This window comes from Pleurodeles waltl, chromosome 1_1 (genome assembly GCF_031143425.1).
Source record: "Pleurodeles waltl isolate 20211129_DDA chromosome 1_1, aPleWal1.hap1.20221129, whole genome shotgun sequence".
Classification (NCBI taxonomy): domain Eukaryota; kingdom Metazoa; phylum Chordata; class Amphibia; order Caudata; family Salamandridae; genus Pleurodeles; species Pleurodeles waltl.
In genome coordinates, this window is record NC_090436.1 from 660,138,144 (window position 1) to 660,161,621 (window position 23,478).

At 44.8% G+C, this 23,478-nt stretch overlaps 1 protein-coding gene across 4 annotated transcripts in view; it reads left to right on the forward strand.

Moving 5' to 3' along the window:
* The window catches only part of TNFAIP8 (TNF alpha induced protein 8), a 433,158-nt gene extending 410,246 nt beyond the window's left edge, over positions 1 to 22,912 (forward strand). For all 4 annotated transcript variants that reach the window (XM_069226875.1, XM_069226884.1, XM_069226867.1 and 1 more), the window contains exon 2: positions 21,392 to 22,912. In XM_069226875.1, coding sequence (XP_069082976.1) covers positions 21,392 to 21,957 — 566 coding nt within the window. In that variant the 3' untranslated portion in view covers positions 21,958 to 22,912. The remainder of the gene's footprint in view (positions 1 to 21,391) is intronic.
* The last annotated feature ends 566 nt before the right edge of the window (positions 22,913 to 23,478 follow it).

The window sequence follows — 23,478 nt, forward strand, 5'->3', positions numbered from 1 at the left end:
CATCCCAACCCCTATGCCTAGGCCTGTTGTTATGCAGTTGTGATATTCGGAGAAAGTAATGGTGTCTGGGGAGGCCAGGTTTAGATTAAATGATTAACGCTTGCTTACTTAGAGAAGAATGCTTTGCAAATTAGGTCTGTGATAACGCAGGTTTTCTTATGGAAATCCATGTGTAAAGTATGCCTACATCTGCAATAAGGCACAATAGTCACAGTATCAGCTTTGTTAATATGGTCCATCCTGTCTAAAACAAAGATTTCTGAAACCACATTCTCAGAAAGTGTCACTTGAAAGAGCGTGTTATTTGCATGTCACATCAATAGAAAACAAAATTGATTGTACATACGCAGGCCACCATTTCCACTTTGCCTCCATGACCGAAAGAAGGTCACATTTATCAAGGACATACAGCTTGATGCTGTGTGTGGGCCTCATATTTGTATCAGACTTGTGCATCATTGTTAAGAGGTTGTAGGAGCAGAGGCCTAATGGGGAGTGCGTGCCATTGGTATAAACAAGGATTGGTAAAGCCAATAGTTCTTGCCTTTATTGCCTATTGGCTTTGCCAATGGTTTTTAGCTATGCTAAACAGCGTCCCTAATACTTTACAGCACAGATAAAGGATAAAAAAAGAATATCCTTGACACAGCAGCTCCTGTCATTTTGTATGTGTGCGCACCATGTATTCTGTGCCTACAAAATGACGCAGGCACTTTTTTTCCTGTTTAGGTACCAATCCGAATTGAATCGGTAACTAAAAAGAAGCAAGAATTGGCAGAATCAGATATTGGCAGTGACAACAGGTCTCGTCTGTGAGAGCTATTGGGAATATTTTGAAGCCATGCTGCAATGCAGCACGGGGGCTTTGCAATTTAGCTAAAATTATTTTTTATATAAAGTGCATGAGCGCTGGATGCATCATAGTTGTTAGAAATGGGGTTTCTGGTTGACTAGCATATGCACCTAAGCCAGGCAGAATCCACCCACTCTAGTCAGGGCGAGGGCATGACACACCTAGGACAACCCCTGCTCACCCCCTTGGAAGCTTGGCACGAGCAGTCAGGCCTAACCGGGAGTCAATGTGTAAAGCGATTTCACACAACACACTTGACACACTACACAGACCACAAAAGAAACACAACACCAAGTTATATGAAAATAAACTGTATTGTACACAACATCATTAGACCAAACATAACATGTCTGTCATACTCTGCTACCCAAGCAATTCTCAGAACATTTACACCGGTTACTAGTACTCTGCAAAAGTAAGCAGCAGTCACAATAAAAACCCAGAGGTCAGGTAAACATCTGGGTTCCTGATTATTCTGCAACACATGTGATAGTCGGGTTGTAGTTAGTACCAAAAATGCACATCTCAGGGAACGCATATTATCAGAACAGCTAAAATATCACCAACAGCATCTTTCCTGAGGTGCCAACAACACAGTTGGATATGCTTCTGTCTCCATTATAAAGCGCAGGAGCTCCTATTCTCATCAATACGGGAAATGAAAGAAGGGGGCTTGACCGAGACGGGACCTCCGTTGAGATGTCCTCCCTGCCTCGCGAGCCAAGGGATTCTGTGGACACAGGTAAGGAGAGGGATTACACCCTCAACCTTGACAGCCCAGCAACCTCCGGTTCTCCAGGGAGAACACCCAGAGCCCCCCTGATTGCTTTTGGGTTGCTCCAGCCGGTGTCCGGGAGCTGCTGCCGTCAGCGCAGCTGTGTAGCGGCTCTGACCTGTTGTGGGGACTCCTTCTCCCAGAGGGGCGTGTGCCGAGCCCTCCTGGGCTTCCAGGCCCCTCCATTCAGTTTCCCCAGGCAGCAGCAGTGATTTTAACACAGAATAGTTCCTGCTGGTGCCCCGGAAGCTCTCTTCCAGCGCTCCTGTGCCCCTGGGTTACGAACCCACGAGCGTGCCCTGTGCGCTCTGGATTATTATTATTTTTTTTAAATATATTTATTGGTTTTATTCTTCAAGAAATGATACAAATTGTTCAGTTGCAGCCACAGGAAAAATCAAAACAATGGCTAATTATCTAAGTCATGAAACAAATACACCCCCCCCCCCAATATGCACTTCACGGAACACTTCTAATCTTGCAGTATCATTCCTGGCTACACCCTCCATAGGTTTATCCTCCACTGTTTATTTTATATAGGCATTCGTTTGAGACCAGTGTGAACCTTACTTTACGTGCATGGGTTCCCTAAATGTCTGAGGGGGGGGCATCAACTAGATTAGTGTATACGGGTAGCTCCCCTGGTTTACTGCACCCCGCGCCGCGCCAACACTGTGGTGACATAATTTAAGTAGACGATTATTACTAGAGAGATGGGAGGAGATGATGTATGTGCACTGTGTTGTCTGGGTGTCTTATAAATTCTGTTTCCGTGATGGGGGGTGCAGGGAATGTATGCTGTGGTTGTTGCGAGTACGCGCACCCCAATTCAAGGAGGCTTTTCATCGTTTTTAGCCTCCAGCTTTGTTACCATATCCTCCCATGTAGAGCATCCTGTATGTTGTCGCCCTTCGCGCACCATTCTTTTTAGTACTTGATATTCAGTGCACGCCCAGCGTGTTATTAGAGAGTGCCAGGATTTCAGATCGGGAGCCATAGAGGCTTTCCAATGCATTGCTATTAACCTTTTATACATTAAAAAGGCCAGATCTATAAATTTATGTAAATGTCTTTGTTTTTTTGGTCTTTTCCTAAGTCCCAGCAGGCAGGACCCAGGGTCTGCTATCAGTGCCAGTCCCGTAAGTCCAGATACCTCCTCTACCACCTCCACCCAGGCCGTTTGTATATTCGGGCAATCCCATACCATGTGGAAAAAGGGTGCTGACGGCAATCTGCATCTGGGGCACATTGATCCTGCATCGGGGAACATGCGCTTTATTCTAGCTGGGGAAAGATATGTTTGATGCGTGTAATTGAATTGGGTATATCTAAATCTACGATTCCTTGACACACCTCTGATGTGGGACAGGGCCTTGGGCCAGTCTTCCAGTGGGATCGGGGTGGGGAGTGCTGCATTCCATCTGTCCCATGCTTTCCCTGTCTGTGAATCAGGGGGCTTGTTGAGGATTCTATAGAGGTTGGATATTGTTTTTGTTTGATCGCTATGTTGTAGAAGCTGGTGAAGCACAGGGGAGATCTCTGGTTCCAAGGTGCCCATTCCCCAAATTTTCCTGATTTCGTGACATACGGCATGGTATGTCAGGAACTGTCCCGGATTAATCTCCGTGAGGGCCTGAAGGGCCTCGAACGTCATTAATTTACCGTCTTCATAGCAATCCCCTACGGTCAGTATTCCTGCTTCGTTCCATAGCTTTACAGCTTGCATTCTGGCTGCGTTTCCAACCAATAAATAGTTTAGCGGTACGTGTGGAGAGTATGGGAGCTTGTCCGCTCTTTTTTGCACATATCTGGCCCAGCACGCGTACGCAGCTGCAAGCAATGGGTTGACCAGTGCCCCTTTGGGGGGCTTCGTCGACAGCCAATTCAAAAGGGGAGTCCCGTTCCGCAGAGGCTCTAGGCTCATAGGTTCCGCTTGCTCTGGTCTGTGGATCCAATATTGGACCCATTGAAGTTGTGCGGCTGCATAGTATTTTTCAAAATTCGGAGTTCCTAGGCCACCATTATCCAGCGGGCATTGTAGTGTGGGTAGCGCCACTCGCGCTCTGCCGCCTCCCCAGATGAGCTGCAGCAGTGCTGTGTTTAGATTGCTGAAGAAGCTTTTGGGAATAATTATCGGTAGGGCCGCAAAGTAATATAAAAGCCTAGGTAGAATCAACATATTAGCAATCGCCACCTTGCCGGGTGGCGAGAGAGGGAGCTTATTCCAGAATTGTAAGGAGCCTTTTATAGATGTTAGCGCCTTCCCCAGATTCCCGTCTCTTAAGTCTTCCGTGGCATGGTATATGTTTATCCCTAGGTATTTAAATGTTGTAGGGCACCACTTAAGATGTCCTGTCTCTGGGGGATCGTGATTGTTGGGAGCCCTTTTTACCAGGGGAAAGACACACGACTTCTCCCAGTTTACCACAAGGCCTGAAAGGCCTCCAAATTCCGCCAATAAAGATATTACAGGTGAGATAGCTGCACAGCCGTTCCTGATATATATCAACGCATCATCTGCATATAGTGAAATCGTGTGATGTAACCCATTCCTAATAATTCCCCATTCGTGCTCCATGAGGCGAACTTTTGCCGCTAACGGTTCCATTGCTATGGCAAACAGTAGCGGGGATAGGGGGCATCCCTGCCGTGTCCCCCTAAAAATCGGAAAACTATCAGAGATCGCCCCGCCTGATTTCACCCTCGCGTTCGGGCTAGAGTACAATGTCCGAACCCAGCGGATATAATTAGGGCCTATTCCCATACGGGCCATCGTGGCCAACAGAAAGTCCCACTCGAGCGTATCAAAGGCCTTTTCTATGTCTAGTGAGAGCAACATTTCCTCCTGCGCATTCTTGGGGGTGTCTCCCATTATGCCCAGCAATCTTCGAATATTCAGAAAGGTGTTGCGCTTGGGAATGAAGCCACTCTGATCTGCGTGTATCAGTAATTGCATGAGGGGGGCTAACCTGTTGGCCAATATTTTGCCTAATATTTTGCAGTCTGTATTTAACAGTGATAGTGGTCTGTAGGATTTCACATCTGTGAGATCTCGACCCTGTTTAGGGAGTACCACTATCATAGCTTCCCTTTGAGATGTGGGTAAGCTTTCTGTAGTCCACGCCTCCTGGAACACGCCTAGCAGATGGGATTTCAGACTGGGTAAATAGGCTTTATAATACTCCGAGGGGAGGCCATCAGTGCCAGGTGCTTTATTCCTGGGCAGCTGTGCAAGGGCTAGTTCTATTTCTGCTATTGTTATAGGGGTTTCAATTCCATCTCTGTCTGGTTGTGGTAGTTGGGGAAGGAAGGAGTCCGCCAGAAAGGCCTCTAGTTGTGTAGCCGTGCACGAGGTACGTTTAGTGTATAGCTTAGAGTAGTAATTCCTAAAGACCTCGTTTATTTCTGCTTGTGTAGTAGCCATTTCTTGCGCGCTCACCCGGATGGCCCCTATCGGAGCCTGCAGTCTATCCTCGCAGAGTAGCCACGCTAGCATTCTGCTTGATCTATCTCCTTCCGTTTGCAACCTGGTTAAGTAATATTTATAGTCGTGGCAACGGAGCCTGCTATCTGCCTCATTGTATTTTAAGCGCTTTTCTTTAAGGACAGTACTGGTAATTTCCCCCCGTGCTACCGCTTTTTCCGCAATCCTCAGCTCCTTCTCGAGTTTGCTAATTTCCGTCTGTAAGGAGTGTCTCACTCCCCACTTAGTAGACATACATACTCCACGGGCCACTACTTTGTGGGCATCCCATTCTATCGCCCGGGTTGTTGCAGGCATAGCATTTATTTCCCAATATTGGCCTATAGATTCCCCCAGTGTTGCAGCGAATGCTTGGTCTTGTAGAGCCTCCGCCTGGAATCTCCAAGTGGGAATTACCTGACGTGCCCTACCCCAGTTCAGGGTGACCCGCAGAGGCGCATGGTCCGAGACTGTCTTTGCCAAGTATTCAGATTCAGTTATCAGCGCCCCCATTTCGCGGGTGCCCCATATTATATCAATTCTAGTGTGGGTATTGCGTGGGACCGAATAAAATGAATATTCTTTTTGCTCTGGATGACCTAACCGCCATACATCATATAAGCCCATAACATTTGCCCATTCTTGCAGAGGACTTACGAGCTTCCTGTTAATTGATGCATTCTGATGGGCGCTAGTTCTATCTAATGCTGCCACTGGGGTGCTATTAAAATCACCACCCCAAATGACAAGGGGCATGGGGTGGGTCAGCAGCGTTGGGGTGAGAGTGGTGAGAAAGCCTATGATGCCACTATTGGGGGCGTATACCCCGACCACAGCCATTTGTCTACCATCTAATCTGCCCTCCATTACTACGTACCTCCCTCCCTGGTCTATCTTGTGTGTTGACATGAGGAATGGAACTCCCGCTGCTATCCAAATCAGCACCCCTCTCGCAAAGGTCGAATATGTTGTGCCTATCAGCTGGCCCCCCCACTTCACGCGCATGTCTCGTAGATCCCCCTCAAGCATATGTGTCTCTTGCAAAATAGCAATATGCACTCCTAGTCTCTTAAGTCGAGCATGCACTCTAGCCCGTTTGTTCGGCGTCCCAAGGCCCCTGACATTCCATGTTAATATAATATACTGGTTCCCCATGTTACTTCTAGAAGACATCTTGTAGGGTGCAGGAGATATGTTGCTATGTCGTGGGCCTGGGTTTTAATGTTGGCCCACCTGGTCTCTGCCTTTCTGCTGCTAATATTTAGATATAGCGGGTGCAAATCCATCTTTAATGCATTAAGTGATTCCGATCGCTGCATTTCTACTAAACTACTAATCCCCACCCCCCTAATTAAACCCCCTATGCTACTTACAACTACAGTGGGACTACAAAACTTAAAAAAGTGTAACATAACTTTTATCCAGTTGGATTTACTTGGTGGGATTCTCATATCTTACAGATGTGGCTCTTATAAGGGGCTCACATCATGCCACAGACCAAGTCTGTCAATGTCTTCAGGCGCCCCCCCTTGGCATGTTTCCGTTCCCTCTAGCCCCACCCGCCCGCCACTTGCCATCTGATTGTGCCCCAAGTCACTTCGCTTAGTGTTTATATCAGAGATGTATATTGTTGGAAGCACTCCATCCCCGCAGCACGGCAGTGTCGTGGAGTCTCTGCAGATTTTCCTGTTGCAATCGCCATCCCTTGTGTTCACTCTGGATCTGATCCACTAGATTATAGTTCATCAGCAGATCTTGGGGTGACCTTCGGCCCACCTAGTTCTCCTGTTACCGTGGATGCGGAGCTGGCTGTGTCTGAATCCAATTCCAGCTCCACACGCCCACCGGGAGTTATGTTTCTGCTTTGCATGTGTATCGGCGTCTCTTTAAGCACTTTTGCTCTTTCCTCTGCTGCCTGCCTGACATTTGGCTGGCCTCTGGTACGCCGTTTGGATCTCGTCCCTGCAGTGGATCTCCCCCATTTCTCGTCCTCCTCTGCGTCTTCCCGGGGGTGTGCAAGGCCCTTGGCATGGAGCCATGTCCAGGCGTCCTCAGTGCTGGTAAATATATGGGTACGGTCTTCCATCACTACTCTTAGCTTGGCTGGGAAGAGCAGGGCATATTTTATGTTCTGTTCTCGTAAGCATTGCTTGATTTTAACAAAAGAGTTACGCCGATTCTGCACCTCCTGCGTGAAGTCAGGGTAGGCATTGATGTTCGAATCTTCATACTTGAACGGGCCCTTATTGCGGAACAGTTGCAAAATTGCGTCCCGATCTCTGTAATTTAAGAACCTGGCGATCAGTGGTCTGGGGGACTGACCAGGGGCCGGGGGCCTGCCCGGAACTCTGTAAGCCCTTTCAACTGAGAAAAACTTGGATGGAGCCCCACTTAACACCTCTTTAATTAGCCACTGCTCTAGGGAAATTTCTGATTCCGGTTGGCGCATACTTTCCGGAAATCCCAGGAATCTCACGTTATTTCGGCGCGCCCTGCTCTCCATTTCCTCGGATCTTCTCCAGAGTATCTTCAGCTCTTCATCCATGCGCTGATTCTGTTTTTGATTCCCTTGCACCACTGGGGTTAATTCCGCTATCTCAGCTTCAGTTGTTTTTACTTTTTCGGCTAGGCTACGATGATCCACTCGTAGGAGGTTCAGGTCTTGCACAACTGCATCAATTCTGCCCTCCAGTGATGTCTTAGTGTCCAGTATTGCCTGCAATACTTTCTCAAACTGGGCTGAATGCGCTAGGAGTGTGTTTTCTAGAGATTGTAAGGATGGTCCAAGTTGTTGATCCGTAGGCGTTATCGCTTGCGTAGTTCGATCTGGGTTCTTGGCTGACTTGGCTCTACCGGCCATTTTGACTGTTATGAGATTGCCTCCCTATCCACAGGGATTACGCACTGATGGGCTTGCGATTAGGCAGCAAAGCAAAGAAGCATCCAGTCCCAATTTGGTTAATTATGGCCTGTGTGTTCAGTGAGAAATACTGCAGTCATTGTTGAGTTCAATGTTCTAACTCTGCGTTTCCGTGGAGCTGTCCACCGGGCATGTTGAGGTATGTAGAGGATACTGTCATTGGGGGAGAACACTAGCTTCTTCTTGTGTGGCGGTAGGGCTTGATGCCAGGGGTTTCCCTCAGATAGAGGGTAGAGTTGCTGGGCGGCCGGGTGAGGCGCCGAGGCGCGGGAAAGATCCCGGGTTGAGGCGCTTGCGAGGTGCTGCAAATATATCTTGAGCAGCTAGGAACACTTGCGGCAGAGACCCTCCGCTAGCAAGTCCAGGGCAGTCCACTCATCCACAGTCTGGCCCAGCCATCCATTTTGCCTCTGGTGCATAAGCTGTGTTCCCAGGAGCACGTAATGCGCTTCTGTCTTGCCCAGTAGGTTGGATGGAGCGGTGGAGTGAAAAAGGGGGGGGGGGAGCCGATTGCCGCCCCCTAGGTTTACCTCCTCTGTATAGGTTGGTGCTCCCCTCCTCGTAGGCACTCTCCTCACCGCAGTCTTTAATTTATCCTCTTCTTTATTTCACCCCTTTTCTTTTTTTTTATTTTTTTAAATTTATTTTTCCCCCCCCTGGAATCCCCGCTTCCTGATGAGCCGCCGCCGCCTCACGTCTGCCCCACCGGGCCTCCTCGCTGTTCCTACGCCGCTTTCGTTCCTGCCGGCCGCCGATATCCAAAATGGCGCCGAGCTCTTCAAATCTGTGTCCCGGAGCGCCCAGCAGAACTACAATGCACCAGCCTCCTCCAGCTGCGCCTCCCCTGCTCTCCCAGTCGCGGGTAGGCGGGGAGGTAAACAGCGCCCGCGCCCGGTGAAATCAACCGGGGCTGCAGCCACAGCTCCCCTCGCCTCGCGCTGCTCCCGACACGGACCGACGAGTCCCAGACTCGCCTCACAAGGTCCGGTGAGCGCTCGTAGCGCGCGTTGAGTGCCCCGGTCTTCCCCAGCCTCGCCGCCGTCCCGGCCGTCTCTGCCAGGCCGCTGGGGGGGCGCCTGTTAGGATATCTTGAAGTGGCCGGGAACGGAGCGCTGGGATCAAGCGACCGTCCCGGCCGCCATCTTGGCTCCTCCTCGCGCTCTGGATTTTCTTAACCCCCCTGGGATCACGGCGGTGAGGCTCCCTCTGGCCTGAGAAGCACTCTCAAAGAGCTATGGCCAAAAAAGTAAGGAAAGTGCTCTCAAGGTGCTTGCTAAAAAAAAAGTAAAGCGCTCTTCTTGGCCCTTATAGAAATCCAGGGCAAAATGCTCCTTTGCTGAGAAGCAAGCAGATGCAGGAGACGGGCCACAGCACCCAGCCCCTGGAGACAGAAAGAGGAAGCACAGGGCTGCAATGCCCATCAAACACGCCAGCACAAGAGTTGCAGACAGTGGCAGTTCCTTCTAATGACCCAGCAGGTCACAAGTCAGCAGCAGCAGTCCAAGGCAGTTCCTAGTGAGTCCCTCCAGCGGCATTCTGTGTCCAATTCAGTAGTCCATTAATGCCTAAAATTATGGGGGAAAGCCCCCGTACTTCTACTCAGTTTTGCAAAGCAATTTCAATAAGGGGGAGAAGAGGTTCCAACCATTTACAACTGGTTCCAGGAGTGTCTCCTCTCTCCTCCAGGACAGGCTCCGGACATCTGTTGGGGGTAAACAAGCCCGTTACGTGAGGCCAGGGTATAGCCTTTACAAATGCAGGTGTTCCCCGCATCCTCTTCTCTCAGCCCAGTAAGACAATTCAATATGCAGGCCCTGCACAGGTTTGAAAGGCTACTTCTGTGGGTGGCACAAGCAGTGCTACTGGCCCACTAGTAGCATTTAATTTTGCAGGCCCTGGCTATAGGGATACCACTGTAAAGGGGACTTACATGTAAATTAAAAGTGCCAGTAGGGTATAAGCCAATCATACCAAGTTTAGAAGGGAGAGCACATGCACTTTAGCACTGATCAGCAGTGATAAAGTGACCAGAGTCATGATGTCAGCAAAAAGGGACAGAAAAATTAGGAGGAAGGCAAAAAGTCTGGGGAATGGCTCAGTAGAAAGGGTCCGGTCCAACAATAGTCCTTTTTTGTTATTAATTTTAGCCACACTGCTATACAGCTTGACTACAAATCATTGCTAAAGTCAGCAATTCCCATTATATACAATATGAACATAAGGCAATCGTAGAGCCAAAATGTTCAAAGGTGAGACCTCTAGGCTTTGCCAGCGCTTGTTAGGTCTTGGCACAACACCCATGTTATTCAATTAATTTCCCCAGGTGTGAAAAAAAAAAAAAAAATAACACTTGACAAAAAATCTTATCATGTGAAGAAACAATGGTGCCCAGTCTCCATGTCTTAATGAAAATACATTTGGAAACGGGTAACATCTGTTGTCACGATAAAAGCAGAGAACCTCTATTGCCATAATAAACACCCATTATAAAGCAGAAAAGGGCTTCTTTGAGTTGTGGGCGGCATAGCTACAAATGGCAAAATGTTCAACAACCGCATGAGGGAAAAATAAAAAATAAAAGTCGTACCTCAGTCACAACTCTATCAGCGGAAGGAAAGCTGAAGCAGTGCTTACTGGTCCTGTGCTCCAGCCAAAAGAAAAGTAAGGGAAGCCAACATGCGCTGGTACATTAGAAGGCAGCAAATAAGAGTGACAATGAAGTTAAGCAATGTGGGGTCTGCGGGGCACTTGTTGAATACAACTTCTCTCAGGAGCGAGAACACACGCGCTGTCACAGGCGAGACCGAAAAAACAGGTCACATGTTCCTATTCGGCCAGGCCAGTTGAACCTTCCATCCTTTGAAGGTGGACACCATGAGTACCACCTTGTATTGACCGTGCTTGCATAGAGCAAACACTACAACATTATGTACTGCAGAGAACAAGTTATTAACATTATTGCCGTATCTAGGACACCTCTGTGGATGCCTCCGCGCTCGCCCATATTAATAAAGGCAGGAGTTCCCGGCTGCAAGCTGGAAGGAGAGTCTGAGGCCCTGCAGGCTGAATGGGTGATGGCGGTATGTCTGTGGGCAGGTCTGTGCGCTAACGGCTGAAGACGAGGAAGTGGTGACCACTGACGGGTGTTGGTGCTAAAGGAGCAACTTTAAGTTTATGTAGAGATGGTCGGTATTTATATAGCACCTACTGTTCCTTATGAGGCACTGAGATGCTTTGCAGATGGGCAGCACAAAACTCTGTGGCACCAGAATTAACCTCGATTTAATTCTCTCATTCGGATAGCCCTCGCTTTGCCTTCCATTCTCGATATGCCGCCTCTTTCCGAATATGGTCCACTCTAAACCGCCTGCCTGTTTGTCTTAATCTTTTATTATATCTCGGCAATTTGGCTACACCTAATTCATCGATCATAGCCTGTCCTTGTACCAATATCCATGCTACCCAACAATACTGAACTTCCTCAGGCCTGTCTATTTCTTCCATCAACCACTTGCATAACCTCACATGCCGCTCTGATGATAACTTCCGGTTTGGGGTAGCATGCTACTCCCCGTAGAGCGAGTCAACGCCTCACTAGGGTTATTAAGCGCTATATAAATACAGTTATGTGCGTTAGTAATTAGGTTGCGTATAATAGACGGTTTGGCTTGCTGTTTATTATGCAGTAGTCCGTGCCGTTTGTTAGTCCTCTTACCCAAGTGTATCATGCAGTTTATTGTATAAGTAGATTATATATTGATGTGTATTTGAGTTATGAATGCGCTCTTATTGACTTATTCATGAATACCTCTGCAGACGTCATTGCCTAGGAGGCACACCATCTGCGAAAAGTCCCTCTCTCATCAACTATGGCAGGTTGCCGTGGCATGCAGTAAGTTGTGAATGAGGTGATATGTATCTTAGTGGCTGTGTCTTGCACAACAAACAAGTATCAAACTGTTTGTCATACCCAAAATGAGAAGTACTGCTATGATGCTGCAGTAATGGTGTTATAACCCTGTTAGTTACTTCGTTGATATGTTACTCATTACCAAAAAAAAGTCACACCATTCGTTCCGGGAAAGAGACCTTTGTTCTATATGCATATCGAAACACTGATGTCAGTTGGCTGTACTTCAGGCGAGGTGCGACGGCATCCATGCGGTTAATCAATAGTAGTGAGATGCGAAGTTAGTACGTGGCAATGGTTCTGAGGTTTTGTGTTCATTTTCATGTCTGTATCGTGAGAACCCAGAGACTCTGGGCCTAATTGCCACAGAAATATGAAGTGCGATACATATATGCCGATAACAGAACATAGAATGCTGAAAACAGAACATGCCTTTTGGTATTATATTTAGCTACAGAGACCTAATAGTGTGAAAAGGGGGGGGGGGGTGTCCAAGCCACCCCAGTATTCGGATAGCATCGTGTACTAGTGGGGTGGCCAGTAGTTATAGGAAACGTCTTTTGTTGCTGCACCATTTTGAAGCAGTGATGATTGAAACACAGTGTTTGCTAATCCTGGCACAGAAACCCCCGTCTTAAATTCTCACACACAATGCTGAGGTCTAACTTGATAAATATCTAGTTGGTCATGTACATATTTCCCACAAGACAAAAAGACCCAAATATTTTGGACTAAAACCAATTTAAAATGTTTTACTGTAAAAGCGTGCTTCTAGAATGTTCGTTTGAGTGGATTCCCAGTGGTTTGAGTGTCCCTGTGCTCTGTGGCGTTGATTATCACGCTTCCAGAAAAAGAATCACCAAGCGCTCGTTGTTTTGCGAGTGTCGACGCTCCCCTTTTCTTTGCACAGGACACCAAAAGCTCATTGATGTCAGCAGTGCCAGTGCCTTGCCCAGCACATGCACACTGCCTGCCACTGCAGCCTTTACATTCCTTCATTTCGGTTGGGCAAAGCCCTGGAACCCATATGTCATTCAACCTGTTAGCGTCTGAATCCGATATTTAAGAGGGTGATACCATGGAAGTGAATGAGAAACTGTTAGTGGTGCACGTTTGCAGGGAGGGTAACTGTATTGAAGTCGATGGTGCAATGTTGCAATTTTAGGGATCATTGAAGTGAAAAGAGGTCACAAGCCTCTACATGAGGGTGAGTTAGGACCTGCTTGTGGCTCATTGATCTTCTGTAGGTAATAGTGTGAGGTCTGACGCCTCCCCTCTTTGAGTTTGAGTCCTGGAAATATCCTTCAGCATGCTTCACCGTGCCATGAACACTTAAATTGTCTCTATCTGAGAAGCAGAATCATGCATGATATTTGATAGGGGAGTTAGGAGCGAGCTTATCTCAACACCATAAACTACAAATAGAAAATTGATTCTTTGGTTTATGAAGAAAAAATATTTTTTTTTAGTGAAATGAAGTATCTGCCTTTAAAACCAGCAAATGGATGCATGTTCAGAATGGCAAGGCTCACCATACCAATTATTAATGTATTGTATTCTCCAAGCGCTTCAAATAAAACAAATACGTGAACAGACACCATGCATCACATTTACTTGATTAATTATGTTGTGTCCTCAAACCAGATTGTCTGTATCACTTTATTATAACCCCACTACACCAGGTCCAAATCTCATGTGACTTGCTAAATGCAGTCCGAAGTAAAACTAGAATGAACATGACACTTTTCAAACAGGAGTGTGTGTAAGTTTCGACGGATTCTGTAGGAGCTATAATGATTTGACGGAAGCAAACCATTTTAAACCTATCATTGAATATCTGTGCCAGCGGCTGTTTACAGCAGCCAGTGGGAGTACAACTTTGGCAGAGTAATAGTGAAGTGTAGGCAAACCAGCCACACTGCTGCAGAACTGAGAAGCCCTATTTTTTGATGAGTAACAGTAGTTGCTAATCAACTGCAGATTCTGCGATGGAAGCCTTACAGGGTATTCACTGACGCAATGCCATTGTAAAGGAATGGGATTGAACCTCAAAAAGCTGAGTATACTCACGAAAAATATCGCACCGCCCCTGCGTAAGAGCTACGGAAGCCTTTTCACAGACTCACTGTTCCCGTCGTACAGTAGTATACTCTCTTTACATCTAATGGTAGTGTTTAGTGTAGCATCAGCTAGTAACAGGGTCTGGAGCATAGACCTCCTGCAGCAATAGTTTTGACATTCAAATCTTGCCTTGCTACATAAGCCTGTTGGGGTTACAGAAAGTTCAATCCTGTGTTTAACCATTAAATCATGGCATACATTGGGAAGGGAGTGTTGGTTCAAAAATCCTGTGTTGTAGAGAATCAGGCTCCTGCTTTCGTCTCCATGGCAAACCAGGCATTTCATTTTGGGGGTACGTATTTGAAGATTGAGTGCTGTATTCATAATTTCCTGAGGCAATATATGAAAGGAAGGTGAAGGTCTGAGGGAATGTCAGCCCCTTCTGAAATTTCCTGTGGTCAAGGCTTACCTCTTATGTGTACGGCATATTTCCCAATGTAACGGTCAACATTTCCCACCCACAGAGTTAAGCTAAATCTAATAAAGATAATGATGAGGCACTTACCTGCATGCTGTTCACAAACTCTGGTGTTTCAAGCAGCCATGACTCGCACTAACATTGTCAAGACCCTAATACTGAAATTCATACATGACCTCCGTATGCCAGGATATGCCTTCCCCCCCCCCCCAGTCAAGAATCCGCTGCATAAAGATCAAACTTTATTCACGATATGGAGCCTGGGGAAGAAGTGGTAAGGAACACAGGTACAAGACAACTTGATGGCCTTGAAAGCCATCAATGCCACATGCAGACATTGCATTACAGAAGCCAAACATACCTACTACCAGACTAGTTTGCGAGAAATCCAACATGGCATTTTTCAGGGTGTTCTTAACCTAGCGCCAGATCACTCTACTCAAACACTCAAGAAGTGCATAGCAGGCCTTGAAAAATCATAAAAATGTTAATAGACCTGCAGGTCAAGTAACTTGCATAATCTACTCAACCTAGCTGGAATGTACTTGACCTGTAAACTGGTCTCAAATTTTGTGTACCTAGGCAAATATTTTATTTTACAAAGTCGCCTTCTCTCATATGAGCTCACCTTCAAATGTTTGAATTCAGCATTTCTGCTATACAAAAAACTTCTTATGTTTGATTACATGGAGTAAACGTTTGCTCCATGTATAATAAGGATCTAGCCCACCTATAGGGTATACATGATCCAGGATTTGCCTCTTAGTTTGAGTGTTTCTCGGTTTGTTTAAACAATCACTTTGAATAAATACATTACCAACGAATGATGTGGTAGCTCATTGTCATTTACAGGCACTTAGGCTTTCCAATAAATGTCCAAAAACAGCTTTACTGATAAAACTTTATAGCGTATTAACAATAATCAGTGAAAATCGGGGTTCAGAAAACATATGTCATGTGCACATCATCAAGTAAAGTGTTCTGATTTGTTTTGATCCTATCAAAATATATATTGTTTTGTCACATAAAGGTACAAAAAATGGGCTTTCACAACTACTGAAATTGGTTGTTTAAATGTTGTGCATTAGGATAAAGCTGACACCCCACAGCCTTTCATTTTGCACTCTTTGTACAGCAGGTGAAACAGTTCACCTTACAAACTCCTGGAACTCTGCATTAAGACAGAAAAGTAATTGTAGGAAGACAAGCTGACTTTTGACCTCTGTCTCTGAACATAGAACAAATGTGACAAGATAAGAATAAGATTTAAAGCGTCTTGTTTGCTCCTTCAGTTCTGACTGAACAAAACGCCTGCTCTTTGTCAACTCACCAGAAGGGGCGAGTAGGTCCTAAAAATAGCTCGACCTGATAAAATGTGACTTGCTATTGTGAGTGTGCGAGTAGATTTTTTTTTCGAGGCCTGCAAAGCAATCACCATTCTCTTCACTGAAAAAAAATATAAGGCAATACCCCATTTACAGTGTACTCACACCACCTTAGCTACAAAGGTCCCACCCAGCATTGTACCCATATGGGCAGTCTTTAATCTGTTCTCCACTAATTTGTCCTCCAGCCCCAGAAAACAATGTCATCCAACAATCCTGGGAAGGAAATCTCCAGTGAAACCATGATGCTTTTACCTAACATCACATAAATGTTTCTAGCCAACATTACTTCCTAGATGCAGGTATTACAAATCCTCCCTTCCTGAAAAAACTCAACCTGCAGTTCTGATGACCTTACAAATTGGCAGCTAACCACATTGGCCATTCCTGTGACGATCACTGAAAAGGACATTGTTTCACAATGTCATTAAGCAACACCCCTCTTCAGTGGTTGTAAGCGCTATATAAATGCAACTTCAATTCAGTTTAACACTTTTCTGCAAGTCCAGGCTGGTTTCAGATCCTACTGCAGTATGGAGACAGCAGCCATCCAAGTGGTCGATGATGTTATAGTGATCTATGACCATGATGCCTGCCTCATTTTTCTGGTCGACCTCTCTGTAGCCTTAAACACAATCCACTATCAAGCCTTAACTAACACATTTATAGTCTAGATGGACTTTGACTTAAGCAGTTTGCAGTCTTTGAAGTACTTCTTGGAGCACCAAGTGCTGCTGGTCCAAATGGGTTCCTCCTGATCCAAGTCTCTCCCAATCTCTTGCGGCATCTCTCAAGGTTCCATCCTCTCACTGTGGAGCTTCAGACTGGATATGGTGCACTATGTGTCCTACTGGCTAATGAGGACTGTGGACTCCACCACAGATGATACATATTTCTTTCAGAAATTCTCATCTGGGTGTGACATTACTTGGCTGAAGAACAATCTTTGTGTAATCCATGACTGGTTGTTTAAGGACCACCTTAAAGCGAACCCCACCAAAACAGAATGTATGATCATCACCAGAGATTGCAGCAAACTACAGTTCAATCAAGCGTACTCTTCATGGATCATTCCTTGTTTCATTGACAGTGTTAAGTCCAAGGGTTCTACATTGGCACCAGTTTCAGTTTTTATATGTGTGTGTGTGTGTGTACTGTGCACGTACAAAATCATGTCTGTATTTGAATGACTGTGCTCTGCAGAGTGGGCTCTTGTGCTCTCCCGTCTTGGTGGAGACAACTGCTCTCGGTGCCCCTTTGATCCAGCTGATTCCACTGAAGTGCCCTCTCCATGCAGCAGCAGGCCTCCTCAGAGGTATCTGCAAGTATTTTTGGATCACACAGTACTTCTGAGAATTCCTTTGGCACCAGCTGCACTCCCACATCACATTTAGTATCTTTGGTACTGTTTATACGATAGAAAACTCTGGCACCCTACCTAGTTACCAAGCTTAAGATCTCTTGTGGAACACAAATAGCATGCAGCTGTAGCATCACCACAATAACATTCAGGAAAATGCAGAAAAGATAAGCTGCCATGTGTTCTCTTGTATCGCTGCTAAGATCTGACACACCATTCAGTTCCAAATGTGCTAGGCTCTGCCTCTTTTCTGCTTGTAGCTGAAAAGCCATCTTGTCAGGGAAAATCTTTTCAGAGATAATCACCCAGCTACCAGACGGCATCATGAAGAGTTTTCACGCCAGCCCCATGCCTTCTAATCTGAGCTCTTCCACTTCCCTACCTCCTGACACTCTCTGTAAGCCTCAATCCAAGACTGTTCCCCTCTTCAGTCTATGAATACAGCATTGATGCTGTATCTCCCCTTCCCTTCTGTTTCCCTGTGTTTGAGCTACCTGTGGCAAACCCCCATCACATACTATTGTTTTGTTGTTAGGACCAACATTCACAAGATGCATACCTGTCTACAAGGACAATTCAAATTCAGTTAATCTACCCCTAAGCTTCAGGCTGCCTGAGCCCTGTCGGTGATGTACTAATTTGCCAACTCAGGTTGCCCTACTTGTAATGGTATCAATAAGAAAAGTTTGGTTCTCAGTGAAAACACAGCCTCTGGCCAACTCAGCAGTTAAATCATATGCTGTAGTGTCAGAACCTACTTCATTAATTTTTAAGTTCACAGATAGAGTTGGTGAGAAAGAGTACTGAGATCCAGTTTTGGTAGTTTTCAGCTGATAGGCTCCCCCCGGTTCTGCTTTGCCTCTTTTCTTATAAACAGGAAGCAAGCAATATCTCTTCTGCCTTTTCGATCTGTGGAAGTTTCTATGACCTGTGCAGTCCTGCAGCGCTCCTCTCTCGTGTCAGTGTTAGTTAAACCTTTCATCCAGCCCCTCTGTGGTTTCAGTCAATCGTTCAGCTTTAATTCTCTGTCCTGTGTGGATAACACTTAACTCTTGTTGAAATTCGACCAGTACACCTCTAACTCTGTAGTGCATTTATGAGACTGTCTGCTTAGTGACAAGGAATGGTTACCAACTTCACAAAATTGAACAGGGGTGAGGGTGAAATCCCACTAATTGGAGATCAGTCTGGTTGCAGGACACAAGACCTGTGGCCCTGCGACTTGAGCTTCCCTCCAGTCCTGGCGACAGGGGTGGAAAATGTGGGGGTGCTTTTCAACCAACATATTTTTACACAACAGAATGAAAAGGTCTGGACGTCTGGTTTCTTTCAGCTGAAATTGATTAGAAAGCCTTTATTACCCTTAAACCAACATGGGAACTTGGTAGGAGCATGTGTGCTTGCCCACACTGACTACTGCACTGCAGTATCTATAGGACTCCCAGAGTTAACTAAGCTGCACTGACATCAGAATATGGCCATCAGTTGAATGTGGTCTCTGGAAAAGCAACCATGTGTCTCAAGCCACAGAGAAGTTAAGAATGGTGCCAGTGAAGCATAGAATTAGGCTGAAAATACTGTGCTTGGCGCATAGGGCTTTCTACAAGACAGGACCATCACATATTCACCCTGGACAAACAATGAAGGACTTAGCGTTCCTGCTGTTTACTGTTAATGGAAGTCCCTCGGGTCGGTCATGTCAGAACTGGAGGTCAGAACCTTTCGAGTGCTCGGCCCTAAACTATTGAACTAACTCCCATTTAGTCTTCACAATATTGTAAACTTCCACAGCTTCAAACGTGCATAGATATTGTACCTATTGAGCTAGGTAGGTCTCACTTTATTTGAGGGTGTTCCACTGTTGTGTTTTTGCGCTCCTTTTTAGGTTGAGCGTAAGCGTTTGACCTCGTGTATACTTTTAGTATACTTCTTATGGCTTAACGGGATTTCATTTGTTGGTTGCAGTGTCCTTTAAAAAGTGTTGCTTGCTAGTGGGCAGTTCTCCCTTTTTTCTCCCTCCTTTTTCTGTTTCAGAGCAGTGACCAACTAATGTATTAATCCACTTTGGTTTCTTTATCTGTTGCGTTGACGGACTACTTTTGTTATTTCTTTGTTGCTGCCTTTTGACTATGGGTGTTTTAGACTGGTAGCTGCCTGCGTGTTATTGCAGCATTCCATTCCTTCCCATGTCGCTGACAATTGTTTTGGATTTATTCCAGTGCTGTCCTCGTTTACCTCTGGCTCCTGGAACATTTGCACCACCATTTAATCTTTAACAAAAGGTAGCTCCTAGGCTTTGTTTATTAAAAGTAATTTTACCACTGCCCAGCGTCTGTTAACTAATGTTCTTTCAGTACAGCCCAGCGTACGTGCGTTGATTTAATTTTGAAGTAAGCTTATTTTTGTGCATGTTTATGTCACATTAAAATAATCTTATTTTACAAAAGAATCAGCTGGTGCCTAAACATTTAGTTTACTGCTCATAAAAGCCACAATATGCCCTTTCTTGTAGAATATAGCTAAACCTAGAAGCAATGATGTGAAACTTGAAATTGGAGTGTCTCTCTCCAGGTCCCCTCACTGACATCTGCATAGAGGGCATTGCTTATCTCCTTTACGAGGGCCATAAATCTTCTCAGGCTGTTCTGCTATTGTTAACTTAAAGCTTTGTTGAAATGCGAGGCAAGCTTGCAATACTTATCATTCTGTTAACATAAAAAGAAAATACTTTTCCAGCCTTTTTTTTCCCAATTTCTGTTCAGACGTTTACACAACTCGAGTTAGTGCAGTCATCTCCTTGTCTCTCCTCAAGGGCTTGTGATTTCTGATGTCAGTAGCTGCCAGTGACCACCAAAACATGGCAGGAAAAGCCAACATTATGAGGCAGGTTTGACTAATTTATGTGGCAAGAAAAGTCCAGTTCTGAATTTACAATGCCAATAGCTCGAACTCAAGAAAATGGAGACCTATTGCATTGCAAATGCTTGTTAGTTTCTGTTGCCAAGATGCTGTGATGAGTGTGCGCTAAATAAATAGATAATAGTAATGAAAATATCTGTATCTGTTAATAGTCAGGAACTGGCCATAGGAGGGCCACATTTCTATTTTCATAGATTAAAGACTGCATTTAGGCTCAGGTGGCCTTTCATTCTCACTGGACTAGGCTGAGACCTGCATGAAGGACATGTCATTGGCTATGTTCCCAGAAAATGCAGCCAGTACCAATGGTTTGGATTGAGTTAAAAAAAATAATATATATATATATATATATATATACATATATATATATATATATATATGTGGCAAATCATGTGTATCTTAGTTTGCACTGCTGGTAGTGATTGCAGAGCTGAGTGCAAGTAAATGAACAGCTCTTAGTGTTAGGATACTCTCTAAAGGAACAGCAGGGTACATTATTTGGTTCTGTGGACAGGTTTGTATATCATATTTTAATTAAAGGCAAAGAAGGGGGCAAACCCTTTATACACACATAATAACATAAGAAATGTACACTATACACACTTCCAAATCCTCAGCTTGACTGCAGAGAGACAGGCCGCCAGCACAGTAGCACAACATTACCCCTCACTGATAAAAGAAACGTGCAGGGCAATTCTGTGATGGCTTGGAGCGGTCACGTGGTATTTTGAACAGCAGTGCACAGGCTTGAGATAGAATATCTAGTAATTGATGATGTTGGGTAGGGTATCTGCTACAACCCTGCTTCACTTCGGTCTTGAGCTGTATGGTCAGGGGGGATATGAGGCATTGCCACCTTCAACGTGCGTTGGAGGTGCAACACACCATCGTGCTACTGCTGTTAGTGCACTGTTCCATATATAGGCCTCTGAGCCATGGTCCCCTATCAATCTTCCAGCTGTAGCGCTACGTCTTACTGTGCCCTACCTTATTCACAGTGTATGCTTGTGCTTAGGTACACAGAGGGTTTAAAGTTCCAGAAATGTGGCCATGAGTTTGGGCAGATTATGACACTGAACATTGCCACACTTTTAGAGCATTCTGTTGTGGATGTAAAATGATGTCTGCTTACAATAATTATGCTTCACGTTATAAGCTTTATTGTGGGCGTTACGATTTATTTTTGGGGGGGGGGGGGACTTTTTAGTGATATGATTTAATCACACTATCTGAAATATACTCACCATGTTACTACATTCCCTTCCAGTGGCCACAGATGTCTTCAACTCAAAATATTTGGCAATGCAGGTCCAGAAGAAGATACTTGGTAAAATGGCTTCCAAGTCGATAGCAACCACCTTGATCGACGATACGAGCAGTTATGTTCTGGATGAGCTCTACCGAGTGACCAAGGAATTCACTCAGAGCAAAAAGGAGGCAGAGAAGATCACAAAGGACCTCATCAAAGTCATCATCAAGTTAGCAGTTCTCCACAGAAACAACCAGTTCAACCAGGATGAGCTTGCCCAGTTGGAGTTATTCAAGAGGAAAGTTCACCAGCTGGCGATGACGGTAGTGAGTTTTCATCAGGTGGACTACACCTTTGACCGAAATGTTTTGTCCAAACTGTTGAACGAGTGCCGGGACATGCTGCATCAAATCATCCAGCGCCATCTGACTGCAAAATCACATGGTCGCGTGGATCATGTATTCGACCACTTTTCAGATTGTGAGTTCTTAGCGGCCTTGTACAACCCCTTTGGACCTTATAAGCCCCATCTGCAGAGAATCAGCGAGGGTGTGAACAAAATGCTTGATGAGGACAACATTTAGGCACACAGACTGCCTTTGATTACATTTGTGTACATGAACACTCCTGATTTGGGAAAGCACGAGTGACCTTGCAAAAATGATACAATTCTCGAAATAGATTCTTCAGAAAAAAATGTTGACCTTCTTATTCCACCGCTTTGTTGGTGTCCCTTTCGAATGGAAATATTCAAGATTGTATTTGAGTGTTTTGCTTAATGACAGAGCGGTTGCAGTGGATGAAATTGAAAATATGGCTCTATAAACAGAGATTCACATTCTGAAAAATAAATTAAATTAAAAGTCAGATAATATAAAAAAATAAATCATACAGTCTTGTTTATAAATCTATTTATAACCTATAAAGTGGTCATTTTGCTGGAAAAATGTGCTAGTACGATGCTATATTTTATATTTGTTACACTTAAAACTAGAAGAACATGTTTCTGATACATTTTATATTATCCTTTTATTCTTTTTTCACTCTAGGACATTCCAGGGTTTTTTACGCGGAGATTATTAATCAGTATTCCAGTGTTAAATCAAGATTTGGTTAATCTTACCTCAGCACTAGTTATGTTCTCCAATTAAGGACAAATATTGCTCCATATTGTAAAATGCAAGTGCTGTAAAAGCCATCGCCTTTAATGTGATGAGTCAACAGCAGTGTATTATAACACCATGCCAAATCAAATAATTTAGCAGTGTTCTAAAAAATATGCGAATGTTATTTTCTGTTTGAGATGCAGTATATTGTGCGGTAGACACACAAATTGAATGTTATTTATTCTTTAGCTTTTCCTCAAAAGGAGGTAAAAACCTATGATGCCCTATAAAATGTACACTTCGCACTTCAGAGGTTTATGAAGCTGGAAGGAAGCTGCACCCCATAATGCAAAACTTTTATAATGAATTGATTTTCAAACCTTCTTGTTTTTGATTTTCTTTTACAAGTAAACCAAAAGATATTTGCACTCAACCTATACGTACGACTGTGTTATTTTTGTTTTGTATGCAACATTTAAAGTTAGTCTTCAGATGTGAGTGTTTATTAATAAAGGGTTACACCTGTCAAACAGATTTCATTTGGGTGTAGCAGAAGCACACTAACACAACATGTTGCAGGTAACTTACTCAAAAACTGCAAAATTACCCCCACATCATGGAAGAAAACTCCCATGTTGAGGAAGTAATTTTTTATTTTTTTATTTTCAAAAACAAAATCATGGTTTGGGAGTTTGTGTTTTTTAAAAAATAAATAAAGAAAGTTTGCTGTACAGCTCCGTCTTGTTGACCAAGCTGTCAATCAAACTTTCAGTGCATTGACAGGAATTTCCGTGATGCTGGGCCAATGAGCATCTCTAAATTTGGCAGGTGGGTACTCCCCCTGGGTGATGGAGTACTTTACTCCGTCGCGCTGATGGAGTAAATTCCACCCCCCAGAGTCTAGATCAAGCTCTGACTTATCTGGGTGCTTTGTTATGATATATTTATTCAAGTGTCTGCTGTGAATCCACTCCAAGGATCCAAATCTCAAACATTCTT